This window comes from Dromaius novaehollandiae, chromosome W (genome assembly GCF_036370855.1).
Source record: "Dromaius novaehollandiae isolate bDroNov1 chromosome W, bDroNov1.hap1, whole genome shotgun sequence".
NCBI classification, from domain to species: domain Eukaryota; kingdom Metazoa; phylum Chordata; class Aves; order Casuariiformes; family Dromaiidae; genus Dromaius; species Dromaius novaehollandiae.
Genome location: NC_088130.1, coordinates 22460839 through 22478657, shown reverse-complemented (window position 1 = coordinate 22478657; position 17819 = coordinate 22460839). Strand labels below are relative to the sequence as shown.

At 37.3% G+C, this 17819-nt stretch overlaps 1 protein-coding gene across 1 annotated transcript in view; it reads right to left on the bottom strand.

Moving 5' to 3' along the window:
* LOC135324501 (fibrillin-2-like) overlaps nt 1-17819 on the bottom strand; it is a 180029-nt gene that overhangs the window by 117061 nt on the left and 45149 nt on the right. Inside the window, exons 7-8 of the mRNA XM_064501037.1 lie at nt 13607-13732; nt 1576-1701 (exon numbers count right to left, since the gene is read on the bottom strand). Coding sequence (XP_064357107.1) covers nt 1576-1701; nt 13607-13732 — 252 coding nt within the window. The remainder of the gene's footprint in view (nt 1-1575; nt 1702-13606; nt 13733-17819) is intronic.

Genomic DNA, 17819 nt, shown 5'->3' with positions numbered 1-17819 from the left:
AGTGGAACCATGTATGTGCAAAGGGTAGACTGAATGTACAACCAAAATTTTATTTGTGCAATGTGAAAATTATTCTTTATTAACATGTCAGTATTTATCATACCCTAGTTCCTCCAAGGGCATATGCTACATCTTCTACTGTCATACTCCTCAGTGCTGACTAGGAAAAAATCTTCAACAAATTTAGAAAGACATGAGACTAATTACAATAACTACGTATATCTCAATATTTTGATTAAAAGCAAATATTTGTCTTAAAGAGGGAAGAAGAAAGTAATCCATATGAATAAGGATTTCATTCTGCCTTTTTCTTCCTAAGTAATGCAAACAAATTTTATTCCAATAGTGTAAACACTTGAGAGCACAGGAACCTTCATACACATGTTCATTTAAGGGAATGCATCTCTGTGATATAAGGGTCTCCCTCAGCAGACTAGGGCATGTGATTTGTGCGCAATTGATTTTGTGAGCTAATTTTAGAAACTGTATTGTAAAACATGCCAAAGCCCCCACAGATTTTGAAGATATTGGAAACAATAGGTTCTCAGTATCTCTGAGACCAGCCACAATATATTTGAAGCTTGGCACTCCTAAAATGAACATGGATAACAAAAACTGACTACACTGTGCAAAAAATTATCCATGTGAAATCACTTGCAAGTCTTGTATTGCTTTTAGCTTGCTGGATGTTTTGGCAAATCATATTAGTTACCTATAATTCAGATTTTCCATTCTATAACATGAGAACAAAGTGCTTTGAGAAATCTGAAATAGGAAGAACCATATGAGAGCTACAAAAACACTATTATTAAAACAATCGTTAATGGTTTCTTAAACCAGGCACACAGTATTTTTAGTTAACTCATCAACATGGTTTATACCATCACACATGCAGCTGTAAAAAAGAAGCATACTGAAAAGATCTGTAACATGCATTACCGCATGTAAAAATAAGCACACAGCTTTTTTTGTAAGATAGAAATGGGTTTTAAATAAATTGTTTTGTAAAAGCTGCAGTCTATTGAAATTTATTATTTGCTTTGTTATATTATCCACTCTATCCAAATTATCAGCAACACAATATACTCTGTTCAATGACTTCTAAGTTTATACACATGCCCAATGCTGGTCTTTAATTTAAACTATGTGAGATGGAACTTGAAATAACAAGTAAGGGCAGATATTTACTCCTTTAGAATGAAAGTGAGCTTAACCTTTGATTTCATCAAATGCAGATCTGAGAAAGAAATGTGATTAACATTTCTCATGCTTGCCCATACAACAGAGATACTCATTGCTTCTTCTCTACAAAAATCCAGATCTAAGGCAGGAATTTGCAGGCTACAATACAGTCTACATATAGGCATCTACAAGCCAGATAAAGGTCTCTGCAGGGGCAATCACCAGAGGAGGATGTTATGAATGTTAAGTAGTTGGGGCAGAGATGCCAGGCAGTCAGAACATAATGACGTCCTGGGGAAATGGCAGACGATTGGGACAGAAGTTCTGCTGCTGCCTATAAAATTGCCCTATGAATCTTGAGAGCCTTAGAAGCCTACCAGATGGAATTCTTACCAATACAGCGGGAGCCATCTGGGGATGTGACATATCCTCGTGGGCAAATGCAGAAATAACTTCCCACGGTGTTGGAACATTCACCACCTTCACAGATTCCTGGGATGATGCTGCATTCATCAATATCTATCCAAAAAAGGAAAAAAGATAGGATAATTATAAAACACCTGCCTATATTGCTTTAAAAATAAGAAGGGAAAAGGTTTTTTTGAAATGAAATTTTTATTCAGCTCAGATTTAATAATGCATTGCAGTTGTTTGGAAGCTGCTGTCAATGAAGCATTTGCAAGCCATTTAGTTTGAAGCCAGCTAATGGAGGCTTTCCTTGCATGTTCGAGCTGCACACCGCTCCAAGTCCTAGAGCATGTTAGAGCAGTCTGGGACTTACTCTGAATGACACATATTGAGCATGATCACCAGGAAACCTGCAACAGCTACAACGTGATACCAAAATATCCACCGTGCTTTTGAGCTGAATGAAGGGAGATGGTATAGCAGCCAAGCATGACAGCTCTGCATCTGCTCAGAGCTTCTGTGACCACAAAGATTTTGCTCATCAGATCTAACTACTTTCTGGCCTTCTTGTAACACTCTGAGTGTAGATATTATTTTGGCCAGTCTCTTCAGAAGTACAGATCAAATGTCTTTTTTGTACTTTTTTCAGTTATTTTTAATCCATTCAAATGTTTCCGCCAACTGAAAGCAGTGGTCTCATCTGAACACTCCATTTTGCATATAAATATATATAAACTTAGATGTCATCAAGTTCATAAATGAGCTGCTGTATGTAACGAGAAGCTGCTAGGGCACTCTGTAACAGAACTGAGAGCACGGGGTGGTGCTCAGCACCCATTTGAATCACAGGGAGGTGCTGAGGCAATAAGAAGTAATAGGAGGAGGCAGTCTGACTATAATGTTAAAGGTGTGAAGCACAGTGGAGCAAGCCAGAATGGAAGAAATGCCAATGGGAATTATTATAAGTGTCATAATCATATATAAAAAGGAACTATTTTAAGTAACCATTTGATTATACTGCTGTAACAATCTTTAGATATTTGAATATTTTTAGAGTCATTTTAGGAACCTAATTTTGTTTTTAAGTGACCTCTGTACACTTGCTTTTTGAGTGACTTTCAATAAATGTGAAGTGTGGCCCAGGTTTAACCTGGGAGGAATTCTGAGAAAACACAGAAAAGCATGGGCCAACTTTCCAACTAGCTTGAGATGAATTATGTTTTCCAGTTGGAATGTATGATAACATAGGTTTTGTTCGGTTTAATCCCAAAGGTTGTCATAGACAGATAATTTTGCCTCAACTTGTTTCTAAACTTCTGGGTGCAAAATCAATTTAAGACTCTTTTATTCTGCGAAACAAGGTTAAAAAAAAGTCAGCTTTTTGAACCCAGATTATCTGTCTCATGGCAAATAATGCAGGAGAAGCATCAGAAAAAGCATCAGAAATATTCTTGTGATGACACTGAGAAGGTCCTTCTGTTCCCTAAAAGGAAGTCCTGAGATCCCACAGACCATTCACTGCACTTTTACAGAGACCTATCATTTCCTTAGCCCTGTTACTCTAGAAAAGCCCTTGAGATGAATGACTACCCGAGGAAATCCAGCCTATGCTGCTTCTTAGGGGTCTTCTACGTGATGAATACTGTGCTTCTACTCCCACTACACTCTCCACACTGGAAAATTAAAACAAAGGAAGGACACTGAAGAGATCTGGCATGCACAGGGACTGTATTAAAAGGTAACGCCCCACCATGGGAAGATCCACACATGAAGAACTCCCTTTAGATATAAATCCACAGATGACATTCAAGTACCAGGAAGGAAAACAAAGTTTTGCACAATGCCACTTTGTGTGAAAAAGTACATTTTGTTATTAAAGCAAAGGTATGAATAGAACACACACTAAAAAAAAAAACCATGAAAATTGTCATGTCATTTTGAGTGTCATTGTAGCAAAGACCATTTGTCTTACACATAACATTGCTTCAAATTGTTAAAGTAGTTTATAAATTTAAGTACCCTGTGGCCTTTGTTGTTTGTCTTACACCATGAAGAGCAATCTGAGGAAGTGAAAACTGTATCTTTTTAATGAGACTATTTAAGCATTTTGGAGGACTCCAAAAGTTTAGAATTTTACATTAAAATAGTTAAGAAATTATGATAATTATTCCCCACATTCTAGATATCTGTACTTTTTAGGCATGTACGAAAGAAAGGGTCATTTTTGGTAAATCAAAGCAAATAACGTTTTCACATAAGACTTCATAGCTAACTGCTGCAGAGATTCCAGAATTCCAAATGATGGTATAAATCAAAACCAAATAATCCCCCAGGAAATCTCTGAAATCTTGCAATAATTTTACTATATTAAAGACAATATATATAATGTGGTGAACTGCTTACCATCTGATTTAATCCAATGAAATGAAACCATGTGTGTAAATCAAAACCAAACCGGAACCTGGTGCATGCCTTGTTGAGATCTTTCATGTAGTGCATATTTTTCACAAGCTATAACTCTTTTAAACAAGAACATCATCTTCTGTACACACACGCACAGAAAGTCTGAAACATCTTGTCAGAAGGGCAAGAAAACTGGACTAAAGGAGGATTCTGTAGGGAGAGCTTACTCTTTCTGGAAAGCAACACCTTCATGTTGGCAGACACCCTGGCTGCTCTTGCAAGAAATCTCCCTTATTCTGCCATCTCTTGAAGTATGCCTTCCATCTAAAGGAAATGTTACACTACTCTTCTTCCTTACTACTGTAGCGGTTCCAAAAATATATTCAAGACCAATTGTAAAGTTCAGAGGCACCCAAACTTTGATAAAGATATTAACCAGCATGGAAATGCTGTCTGAATGAACGGGATGGCACAAAGCTGGTAGCAACTGCCACCAGTGATACCTGAGCAAATGAAATGCAAGAATATCTGTGCTAGCAACTAGCCATGTCACATTTTGAAAGCATGTTTCACTCACTCACCTCCCCAGAGAGTGTGTCTTAATCTTGCAGTTTTAATAGCGTTTGTTTAATTTTTTTTATAATTGAGATGCAACAGTAGCTCTTATACAAAAGAATAGCAAAATACTTTGCAAATAGCAAAAAACAGAGCTATAAAAATCTGACCACTCCAAATAGCGGGCTCTTGAAAACTATGTTTCTCATTCATTTTCACTCTGGCACAGGTACTTGCTATTTTAAAGGCAGTTAACTTTATTACAAGAATACAACACTTGATCTTCTATCAAAGAAAACTGAATCCCAAACTAGTTGGTCATAGAGTACAAAGCCTATTCAGGTAACGAGCAGGTGGAGTTCGTAGCACTGGCAAGTGAAAGACATAGGAAGGAGGCAGTTAGCCATTTCTGCAGGGCTGCAGAACGTAGGTCATCCCTCTCACCTGGCTACAGGCACAGAGGTTTAGTGCAGTCTAGGGCTCTCTCCCGCAAATACTGTCCAAGAACGACAGGGAGCTGGAAACGGAGGAAGTACCTTCTTGAAATCTGGGCAGTTAGTCAGACTAGAAGACTGATTCCAGTCTTCTCCTTTTGATGAGGAAAACATTTTTGTAACCAATTAATATGGAGAACCCTTGTGAAAGAATAATCTTCTCATTTACTGGAGCAATATCGAGTTAGTGGATTTTTTTGTTTCACTAGTTTTTTGACCTAAACCTCTGTCTCTTTCCCCTCCCTAGCTCTTGCATATGCAATTCTTTTAACAAGATCTTCGTCAACTCTGCCTGGAAATTCTGAGACTTTGCCTCAGAAAGAGCTATTTTTAGGACAGCTGATTGAAAAAATTACTCAATTTCCTCCCCTCCCCCCTCCAAAATAGGCAAATTAATAGTCTTGGGGGAAATGCTCCAAAGATCTGATGTCGCACTTAAGATGGGAAAGCTGGTCACATTCAGTGTGTGGATTAATTTAAAATGTGTGGAATAAATTTTGCAGGTGTGAGTATTAATAAATGAGCTGTCTGCCAAAAAACCTAGCCTGGCTACTTGTCAGCCAGAATTCATGATTTTTACTGCAACAGTAAGCAAGATTTTATGAATAACTGAATTAGAAGTACCAGAAAAGGGGGTCTCAACTTCTGAATTCTGAAAAAGCGTTCCTTGAAAATGTTCTCAGTCTATACTAATACCTTGTAGTACAGAGTCCGAATTACACGTACGCAGTACAATTAAATTTTGTTAAAGGAGAAAAACTAGAAATAGAATGGTATTTTTTAAAAAGCTTCCCTGCAAAAAGAGTCAGCCTGTGTCATAGAGTCTGAGCCCTTTGGTGTCTCCAGCACAGCACCACACCTCTACCGGAGAGAATGAGAGGGATCCGACCTCCTAGAGTGCTGTTGACTACAAATGGTATCACACCTAATTAGTCAAGGAGCATGGCATATTTTCAATTTGAGAGGAATAATTAGGACACATTTATTAAACCTTTGAGGTACAAATAAGCAATAGACCACCTCATATGTAAACCAGACAAACGCAGTGGAAAGCCTGTTTCTCCTCTCTGTTCCTCTGTGTAAAATCCATCTCAGAGCAACCTCTCCACACAAGTTCCACTAATATTGGAAGGCAACATACTAAAAATAGGCAGTATTCCAGTCCTAAAAAGAAAATGAGAACTCAATACATTGTAGATCAAAACTTCTAGGAAAAAAAAGAGAGAGAAAGAGGTATTTTTGCTAATTAAGACATGTCTAATGCTTGGGAGATCTGGAATCTGGTACAAGCCTTGTCACAGTCTTTTCCAAAATTTTTCATTCTGTGTCTGTTCCTTGGATCCTTCCCTGACTTGCCCAGTAGTGGAAAGACTTGTCCTTAATACTGTGGAAAGTCTATAAATCAGGAATATAGAAAAACTTATAAATAAAAGCAGTAATGTCAGAACCCTGAGGTGGGTTAATTTTAAAGGTCATATTTTCCCAAATATCCTAAGCTATCTACTTACATTTCTACCTATGAGGGCATATATGCACGTTTGCACACACAAGTTGGTCTCATAAGTTTTGGAAATCCTTTAAACATTTTTAACTGATGTAAAATTGCCATTAAGTTCTGCAATTCTAGTGTCAGTAAACTGTAATCAGAGGCTCAAAATTTATCTGGTAAGCACAATACATCTCTTTTAACTGATCTCTACTGAAATATGGGAATATAATGCAAGCAAATAGTCTAGCAAAACAATAATTATTTATTGCTTGGCATAGTCCTAACAATATCCATTATGGCACAAAAAGCATGACACGAACATTCCTGCTTATTCTAGTTATTGTTTCCAGGAAGAAAAAAAATAAGAGAAAAAAACTAAGCCACAAAAGTACATCTGGATGTTTAAGGCCAAAGGCTATAGCAGGGAATCTGAAATCCCTCCCTATTAAGCAGAAGACTTACTGTTAAACAAAAAAGGCCTGCAGAGTCAATGTAAGATTCCAATCTCTCCCTCTAAGAACTGGAGCCTTGCCTGGTTACTGACTCCAGCTTGGATTTTGTCCTTTGTAACAAGCAAATCGTATTTGATCTTGTTTTCCAGACTTAAGGAAGGGAAAGGAGTGGGCAAAATACTCAGTAGTACAACCAGTTCTGTATAGTATTTTACATCAAAATCATGATTAAAACAATGAAGTTTCTATTAAACCAGTTTTCGGTATGCAGGTTCTAACTCATAGCAGACCAATTCTTTGCATCTTTCCCAAAGGCCTAATGCACATATACAAAACCCTTGAGTAACTTCACTAACTTTACCAGTCTCACTAATTTAAAGTGTAATCGTTTGAATGACTGGGTATTGTTTTATCATATAAATCTCACACTGAGATATTATGAACTGTCAAAGCCTTTATATATATATGTTAAAAAAAAAAAAAAAAGATTATAAACTATCAAAGCCTTTTTTTTAAAAAAGGCCAAACAGAACTATGGCTTGGCTTTTACTCTCTGCTGCAGCACTCTTGGAAATATCTACACATGGCATTACCCTGGTATTATCATGGTATTATCCTGGCATTACCATCTCGGCTGTGAAGCACTGGGAAATGGACAAGTAACAGTTTCACTAGTGTTATTTAAAAAACAGTACAATCTGGATACTGTGTTTTGGGGTTTTTTTTTTCTTCCTCCACTTAATCCTCTGTGGGGAAGCTGTGCCCAGGGACTAATTAGTATCTAACTTCTGCCACTGAGTGAAGCGGCAGGGGCTTACGTGGAATAAAGCCAAGGCATATGACCTGTTCTGCAGTAAGATGCCAGCCAAGCAGGAAATCCACCACCACTGATTACCCAACTATGGAATAACAGCAAATGTTTCAGACTGCAGATGATGTTTCACTTCTACCACTTACTGTCCCTTAAGCATCACAAATTTTTAACCAGATATGTGTTAAAGGTATATTTGCCTTTCCCTGTGGATGCTCTCAGGGAGATGGGTTAAGAAAGCGGAATGCAAAGAATGCTTTAACTACCCATTCTAGAAGGAGGCATATCATGGAGTAAGTTCTCCTTCTGGCATCAAAACACTGCAGCTGATGCCAGGCAGAAACGTAACGTGTACAGAATTCTGATCTACAACCAGCCAATATAAACACATGCAATTACTTGTATGCAGTGCCATCCAGAGTAACTAATAATATGCCAACACCAAGCCACACAGACCAAACTAGGCTGAAAAACCTGCCTAAAACATCAGTTAAAAAAAAAAAAAAAAAAAAGCAACTCCCCCCCCCAAATTTGTATTTTAAAAAGATTAAACAGATAAAAATTATCTAATTTGTTTTTAAATGTTTTATATGTTGAGAATGGATGGATTTAATTTAGTCTCTTTTGGAAAAAAGCTGCTTTAAATGCATTTTCAACAGAGAACTTTTGAATTATTATTTTCTATGAACATATTAATTATTTTAGTTTCCTAACTTTGAGGGGGAGAAGAGTACAATATGGTTGTCCTTACAATTTGGATCTTATCAGAATCAATTCCAGAAGTTTACTACCACATAATCCTTCTGAGTCCAAATCCATAGTCCTCAAAGGCTGAACTCACAGTTAAGTTCATTTCCATTTCCATTATACATACCATGCAAAAAGAAAGAAAAATAATAAATATCTTTAATTAAAAATATAGCCTCAAGCATTACCATACAATCTATCTTAAACCACAAAACCAGAAAGTTTGGAAGGGACCTTAGGAGGCCCTCTAACCAAAGATCCTGCTTAAAGCAGGGTCAATCCTGAATTCAGATCAAGTTGCTTATGGCTTTGTCTGTTCAGGCTTTGAAAACCTCCACAGCCTTTCTGGGTGACCTATTCCAGTGCTTAATTATTGATATACTGCATTTTTTTCCTTATAACCGGTCAGAAGTTTTCTGGTTTCAACTTATGCCCCTTGTTTCTCATTCGTCCTACCATGCACCACTTAGAAATGCCTGGCTCCATCTTCTTGATGACCTCCTTGCAAGGACTGGAAAGCTGCTGTTAAGACCACCCAAAGCCATCTCTTTGCCCAGCTGAACAAGCCTGTTCCCTCAGCTTCTCCTCACAGGGCAAGTGCTCCAGCCCACTGACCATCTTGGTGGCCCTGCACTGAATTTGCTCTAGTTTATTGACATCTTTCTCCTACTGGGGGCCCCAAACTTGTTGCTGCATTCCAGATGTGGTGAAATGAGTGCTGAGCTAAGCGGAATAACCACTTTCCCCAGCCCAGCATCCCACTGCAGGGGATCAAGACTGTCCCAGGTGCAGGACCTGGCATTTGTCCAGTTGAACTTCTTGAGGTTCCCATGAGCCCATTTCTCCAGCCTGCCTAGGTCCCTCTCAATGGCAGTCCTGTCCAAGAGCGTATTGACTGTTTCCCCACGCACAGTTTCGCGTCATCAGCAAAACTGATGACAGTGCAATCTACCTCCTCCTCCAGGTCATTAATAAAGATGTTAAAACAGGCTAGATCCAGGGATAGACCCTTGAGAAACTCCACTAGCAACCTCTAGGAAGAGGACAAACCCTTAATCACTAGTCTTTGAGCCTGACAATCCAGCCAGTTTTTCATCCTTCAAGCAGTCCATGCATCTAGACTATAACATCCCAGCTCACACACAAGGATGCTGTGGGATACCACGTCAAAAGCCTCAAAGTCAAGGTAGATGACATCTGTGCTTTCATCAGAGAAGGCTATAAGGCTATTAGGTTTCGTCATAAAAGGCAACGAGGCTGGTCAGACTTGATTTACCATATGAGTTTTTCAAACCAATAAATCTTGTTGCAGATTTACCTACTTTGGAAAATATTCAGTATTTGCATGTATTATTTATTCTAATATTGATTTATTTTGCTGATGAATTTTTTTTAGCACAATAAATCTAAGATCCAGCTGACATGCCATATTAAAGTTATCACTTTAGAATAGTGTATGGACCTGACACGCATCATGGAGGACCTACATTTTTTGGTTACAAAATACGTGCCATTCAACCAGGAAAAGTTGTACTGCAAAAAACATGGAGCCAAGATGAGCAACAGCAACAAAGCATACATTTCTAAGGTATACATTGCCAACACAATCAAATACACTACAAATTTGTTTAGCAGTTGCAGCTATCTTTGCTTCCACTTTGAAATGAGGAGTTGATTATAGTTTGTTCTAATAATTTCAAATCCTCTCTCTGGAATTACAGACATTACAGTTGCACTTTGGAAAATACTCAATACTTGCTTCCCTCCCTCCTTCCCTCCCACCCTCCCCATAGTTGTTTACCTTTGGTGGTATGATTACAAGCAAATGTTTCTGAGTTTTGTGGAGTTTATGTTCTGATATTCATCAAACCTAGGCTTGAACTGTACTGAAAGATAAACTGTACTGCCAGAATTTTTCAAAACCATGATAACAGTATTTGTAGTTGCATATCCCATATAACACAAAAATGATGGTAAAAACAGCCAGTTATGCAAAGAAAATATAAAGCAGTGGATGTTTATTCACTTGCTAAATGCTGTGTAGCCACTGTTACAGAAGTGAACTGCTTAGGAGCTAATGACAGCATTAAGATACTAACTAAATGAATTATGTCAAATACATGACGGATTTAAGGTGGCTATAGATAGCCCCTAAGCTCACTCTGCCTGTGCTTTGAGCTGGTGGGATACAACTTAGTTCTGGTCTGTAAGTTGCATATCCATATTAGTACAGCACCATGTCTGAATTAATACGTAATGCCTGTGCAGAAATATTGTTATAAATCTTTAAAGCCATAAACTAAGTCACACGTAATAGTTAAAAAAATAATTACCAATTTACCTTAACAAATGATTAGAGCCCATTATCAGAAAAAAGTACATAGAAACAAGCGTTGGATTATTACTACTTTGTATTCTGATTCAGCTATTACTAATGTTTCCTCTAAATACATTCTACGACATCCTGAGCAATGAGAACATTGACTTAAAACACTGTGAAACTTTTGACAATCCACCTTGAAAAGAAGGAGAATTTGTCGCGACAAGTTGCTCAGCTCCAGCCTTGACAGAATTCTTTCATGTGTTGATACGCAATAGCTTTTAAAGCCACCCTGCCCTGATCACATGAAACAGGAGCAAGACAATACAGAGCATCTACCAACTGATGGCACTGAAGAGACCCTCCAGCTGAATAGCAGGCAACAGTTTCTCAAGAACAGTGGTTCTTATCCTTTCCCCTCACCTAAGTTTCCAACTACCACATAAGAGCAGTAATCACAGTTCAGGGCTTCTCTATTTTCTGTCCTGCAAGCTTCACCAGTTCTCCTGGAGTTAAACATATCATGGATGGCAAGTGATATGCAGACACAGAAATGGCAGCTGCTACCCCGGCCAGTACCACCCAACAAGAAAGCAAAAAGGAAACTGTGAATTTAAAGAGCCAGTAACCCAGGTGCAGGCAACTAACCAGCAACTGAGATTTTAGCAGTTAGAGAAGGATGGAAAGGGATGCTTGGTCCTTTGACTTCTTTCCACATAGCTGGAGAGGAGAAAGCAGCCATTTCAAGTCACAGGCTCATAAGCATGATGTTCTTTTCTGGAACCAGCAGCAGCAGCTGAGACTGTTTCAGTTACCTCTTTTCTGCTTTTCCCAACACATGCAATCCCAAAGGAGGGATTGTGAGGGAAAAACAAAGTCCCCTTCCCTCCTCCTTCTTCTCTAATTACAGTTCTCCTTCCTGTATGCTGATGCCTCAGGGAGGGCCTACAGTCTCTTGTATCCTACCCAGGTACTTATTCCTGTTCTGTTCCCTGGCAAGGAAAATCCCATTACATCTTGCCTATGATTCCATTCCCATTCTGTCTGCCACAGAAAAATGAAAGATTTTTCTAAGATGTGCCATCCACTCTATGTTTAGCCCTTTTCCTCACAGGTTGTCATTTAGCACCAGGTTGGTAAGATGTCCTGGATCTAATTCCACCAATGGAAGTGGGTCTAATTACAGCTTCCCATTTTAGGCATCTTCTTTTGGAGGATTCTTCCTCCCACTTGGTGCCTTCTGGTTTCTCCCTAGACCATACAAAAGGTTATGGAGATGGGGCCATACTGTTCTACTGCTCTACACAGTTCTTCAAGATAGGAGAGATTCTTTCTCCCAGAGTCTCAAAAAAGCTCCTGGTATTCCCTGACTTCCAAAATGGTTCAAATGGACCTGCACATACCCTGCTGCATCCCTCTTGTACCCTCTTTATTCTGGTTGCAGTGCCCTCAACCTCTGTGCATATGCTTCAAATCTATCAGCACACTCATGCATAAATACATGTGCCCACGCATAGGCACGCACATGAGCTGCTTCTATTTCTCCTCAGCCATGATAAGAAAAGCCTTCACAGCTCTATTTCTATGACAGTAGATCTATTTTTTGTAAACAGTTTCTTGCAGAGTTTTTAGAAGAGGACATACACATGCTTCCCCTAAAACATGACAGAAGTCTGCACTGTAGGCAAAACTAAAGAAAACTCCGAGGCAACTTCAGAAATAAGCTAGAAACCATGTGTTTGTTTGAAACTGAATCCAAGTATAATACAGTTTGGTAGCATATTTAAATTGCTGCCCATCCAGAAGCCAAAGCCCTGAACAAGCAGTCTTCTTACCTATGTAATTTAAATATGAAAGGATCTTCACTGATTGGTTTGGATAAACTTCCATGGTTCTAGTTTCTTTTGAAGGCACGGCAAGTTGACTCAAATCATGAAACAATGATTTACATCAGAAGGTAATATGTAATTCTTGCAAATTTCACTGCCATAAATATCTAACCTATGCAAACTACTGCAGTATCTCTCAGATGAACAGCTCAAATTATAACAGTGAAGTCTTTATCAAAACCACAAGAACTCACCATTTTTCTGTTACATTGCTTTAAACTACACAGGATTTTGCTGTTCGTTAAATCAATGTATTTACTGAATAAACCTCCCCTACTTGTAGTGTTTCAGTCTCAATCTGATCTGTAAAATAAAGCACAACTCCCTGCTTGCATCTCAAAAAGGACATTTACTAGGTATTTTTTATTTACCCAAGCTCTTCTTCAACACAAATTGTACATAGGAGTAGTTTCTTAAACCTGTCACCAAATCAGCCATATTTGCTTTTCATACTGTGGTCAGTAGGCTGATGCTATCTACCCATATTAGAATATTTTGGACACTTCTGAAAGAACAAAATCCTAATAGCCCGGTTACTGTAATATGCTGTTTGCAGATTCACTTTATCTATACTTTTAAATTTAGAAACAGGATAAACATTGTGTTTACCCAATCTGACAAGTCGGACAGAAAAATCTCTAATGAAAAGTATGAACAACAAAACAGAAACAGATGATGAACATGAAGGAATGCAAAGCGCAGAACAATGTTGTTATGGCTATCCAGATCAGCCATTGCAACTGTTCAGAAATTTTTCTTTCATTACCAAAGAGCTTTAATGATAACTCTAAAATACTACTGAGTGATGCTTTACTTGATCACATTTTGTGTAAGTGCTCTAATAATGTTCACTTACCATCACATTTCTGAGTTGCTTCATTCTGTTTGTGACCAGCAGGACACTTGCACTCATAAGAACCAACTGTATTAACACAATTTCCTCCTTGGCAGACTCCTGGGATAGCTTGGCATTCATCAACATCTACAAAGACAAAAAAGAAGATTATTTGACATAAAATACAAAATCTCGACAGGCCTCCTACTGATAGATAAACAGCTGTATATCTGAAATTATTCTTAAAAATAACCAGAACAAGCCTCAGCACATTTCTCCAATTCACCACCACCATATGATGTGACAGTAACAGCACTAATATGACTTTGACCTTCATACATGTACTACTCCATTCCAAATACGCTTTAAATTTTCCATGTAATGACTTACATCTCCCATAGTTTTAAATATTTAAGAAGTTCATTTAAGTCAAATTTATACTGCTTACTCTTGGTATCCTTTGCCCTCAGATTGTTCCTTATGTATGGTCATCAACATATGCAGATTCTTATTTTGAAAGCACCTCTATCCATACATATGGACTACCCTAATATCCACCTTAACTATATGTGATAATTCTTGCAAGATATTCTTTCTGGACAAAAATCAAACTATGGAAGTAAATACAAAATACGTGCCATTCAACCAGAATAAGTTGTACTGCAAAAAATCTGCATAGACCATATTTACTGAAGTAATAAGAATGACTAGAATTAGACAGATATTTTTCAGGCTGGACTTTCAACTGACTTTCAATAAATGCTCTTGGAAAAATACAGTTGCCAGTCTTGCTTTACAGCTTACTTTCAGTAATTTCCAGTTGTATTTTAATATGTGCTATTTCCACTTCAAATTGTGTTTCTTCCCCACTCTCATTTGTTTATACATAAAACATCCTGTATTTCTGTAGTTTTTTATACAAAACTATCACATGACTCAATGTGTAAGTGCTAATGGGCAGTTAAAATAATACAGAGCATCTAAGAGTACTCTGTGAAATAACCAGTGCTAAAGCAGACAATGAAACTCTTCGTACAAAAAGAAAGGGAGAATAGGCCTCTGACTAATGTAGCTTTCACATACATACATACATGCATACTTATTTATAACTGGATATCTAGCTTCTCAATAGCCCTAGCTGCTAGTCTTTTAAAAGTTTAGTTAATCTACAGCTATCAGAGAGCTCAGAACTAAACATCTGTAGTAATTCCTTCACAACAAAATTTAACATGCTTCTAAATACACATACGGAAGTGGAAGCTTGAAAGTTTTGTTCCAAAAACTGCAGAAGCTCTTTCGTGAGAAAGATTTTTAGTAATTTTTCTTGTCAAACAGTTTACCCTTTCACAGAAGAGGCAAAAATCATCATCTTCTGCTAGCTGTCCACAGTATGAAACAGAAATAAAGAGAATGTCCTTTATAAGCCATAGAAAAAGAGGTCACAGAGCTTCCAAACACAACTTCCTTCTGTGTTGAGGTCAATTTTCTAGCATTTTCTCTTCTCAGATTACAATTAAATATGGAATTTAATTATAATGTTAAAGCAATACCCTGCCTTTTTAAAAGACACACTTTTATTTCATGCCTTCCTGTACTTTGATTAAAACACCTGTTTAGGATTATTATACTTTGAAAAATATTTTTCCTAAATGCTTTTATCATTTTTTCTGTTTTACATATGCATTTAAAGCATTTAGGTACCAAATGAATGAAGAATTTTAACTGTTATCCTATTTTTCATTTTCAGTCAGTTTTCCTGTTGGCTTGCCTGCACTACTAAATGAAGTAGCTGGTAAAGCATTGTTTAAAATGCAGAAGAAAGTATCCTTTTCCTCTTTGCTTTCATGTTTGCTTTGTCTACCCTTTTCCCTGCCCACAGCCAGCTCTTTGTCACTGTGAAAGTAGGAAAAATAAAGATACAGATGGGGTAGGGCAATGTATTAATAGTAGAACACAGTACCCTTTTCAGAACGATATTCATTATCCGAAGCTCTTAAAGACACTGAAATTCCACCTGTGCTAGTGGACGTTGGCATTTCCTCAGCCTTGTTACTCCTGGTGTTTGTACTATAGATAAAGCATACAATATATGCTTGCTCAGTCACCAGGTTTCCCATTTAAGCAGACATAATTTCTTATAGGAAGGAAGAATGCAACTTTTTTTTTTCTTTTTTTAAAATCACTGGACTTATTAAGTACATTTGCTGGAAATGCTCACATTTTGTTCCTGAAGCTGTGCTGATCTAGTTAGCACAGCACAGTGTCCAAACGCATCAGTTAGATGTGAATGAATTAAGAACTTTATTGGAGGCATAAACTTTCTGGAACCATTTTTCTTTTAAATAACTAGTGTTTGGTGTGATTAATTTACTTGGAAAGCAAGCCTTTCTGTCCTGAAGTACTTTAATGAATTTGGACATGATTTAGCAATATCTAGATAGAAGATGAGTTTCATCATTTAATCACACCCAGCCCAACCAGTAACTTCCTTTTTGTACAGCTAATATGGCATTTTTGTCTTTTGACCCTTGGACATCAAAACACATTCAAGATATTCAGCATGGCTCTGCCTTGTGTCATTTATTAATGCTTATTTAAATTAAGCCAACTGTGTCAGGAGATCAGTGGTTAAAAATAACTTACTGATGTTGCCAATAGCAGCAACTATCTGAAACAGCAATATCCGAGTTCACTTGTGGCCTTTACTTCAACAAAGAAGGATCTGTTTGACTCTCTCACGTGTATCTTTCACTGTTCCGTAAGTCGAAGATATCAAATAATAATAAATTAATTGGAATAACAGCAGGAAATGAATTTTTCCAGAAACAGAAAAGGTGTCAGTGAAGCCTTGAAGTTAAATTCTTGAGATTTAATGATTTCATTCACTTCTATTTAAAATCCTATGGTTTTAAAAGAACAAATAAATACCAAGCTCTGCTGAAGCCTGAAATGCCAATCGCACTGAGGCAACACAGTGCGTTGCTTGTCCAGCGAAGAAAACACAAATGGTCTCACTATATAAGGTGAGATCTTGCAAATCCTTGAATCACATTAGCTATCTTGCTCTTCTGTGCTAAATTCAGTCTTAGTTTGCAGCGACTTATATTTTAACTTAAATGGAAAATTTTATAAGTCATATTTAAATGGAAAGGGAATTAATACATTCAAATGCAATGTTAGCTTACAAAATAAATATAACAACAAGCACGATGCCTTCCCATGTTAATCCAAGTTTGTTGTAACATACCTAGCCTTTTGGAATTGAGAAAATCTAGAAAGGACAAAACATTCTCTTAAAAAGGCATATTTTATGAATTGCTTCCTAAATGTTATTTTAAGACACAAGAATAATTTGCCTGAAAATACAACAAATTTGAAATCAAACTTTTTTTTATTTACTGTTTTACATCTTTGACAGCCAGGCTTAGCCATGCAGCAGTTTTAGAATTATTAATTACCCATTTACTCACACTTTTAAATCCCAGCCAAATTAAAACAATAAACTTTTTGCCAAAAGCACAAAATAAGATGAATAACTCTTTAGATACAGTTCTGTAACACCAAGAGGTTCAATATGCTACAGATTAGGTAGAATGTTTCCATGTGTTCATGGGCTTGATATTATCTGGCAAGTGAAAAAAGGTTCTTTGCTTTTGCAAAGACTTTTCTCCGTAAATGGTAACTGCCTGCAGGATTTGCACAGCTAACTTTAAACATGTACCTTTGAAAACACAGCCAAATTCAGCTTCCCTTTCTGATGAGTGGACAGTTTCTCAGAAAACTGTGAAGAACAAAAAAGCTTAGGAAAAACAAATCCTGACAGGTTTTATACCCAAATTTAGGCGAGATGGCCTACTTTATTCAAAATAATAACAACATCCCCAATACCAATGTTTCCTTGAATTCTACCTATAAATATGTATGGGGAGATTTTCTGCAATGGATTTGGCAGCATGTGGGAACTCAAAATCAAAATGGTCACCAATATAGTGTAAAAGTGTTGCTTCTCCCTCTACATCCTAGGAAGAGAAATACCACAAATATAAACATACCACAGAAATAATAAGCTTACTTGATATCCCTCTATCGTAATATTGATCTTCACGACAGCGGAATGGCATCCTAGAGACGACTGTCAATATCGTCACTAAATTAGGCATATTAATTCCAAACACTAGGCTAAGAATTATTATCTATTGCTCTGAATTATGAATTTGAAATTTTACCTGTCTTC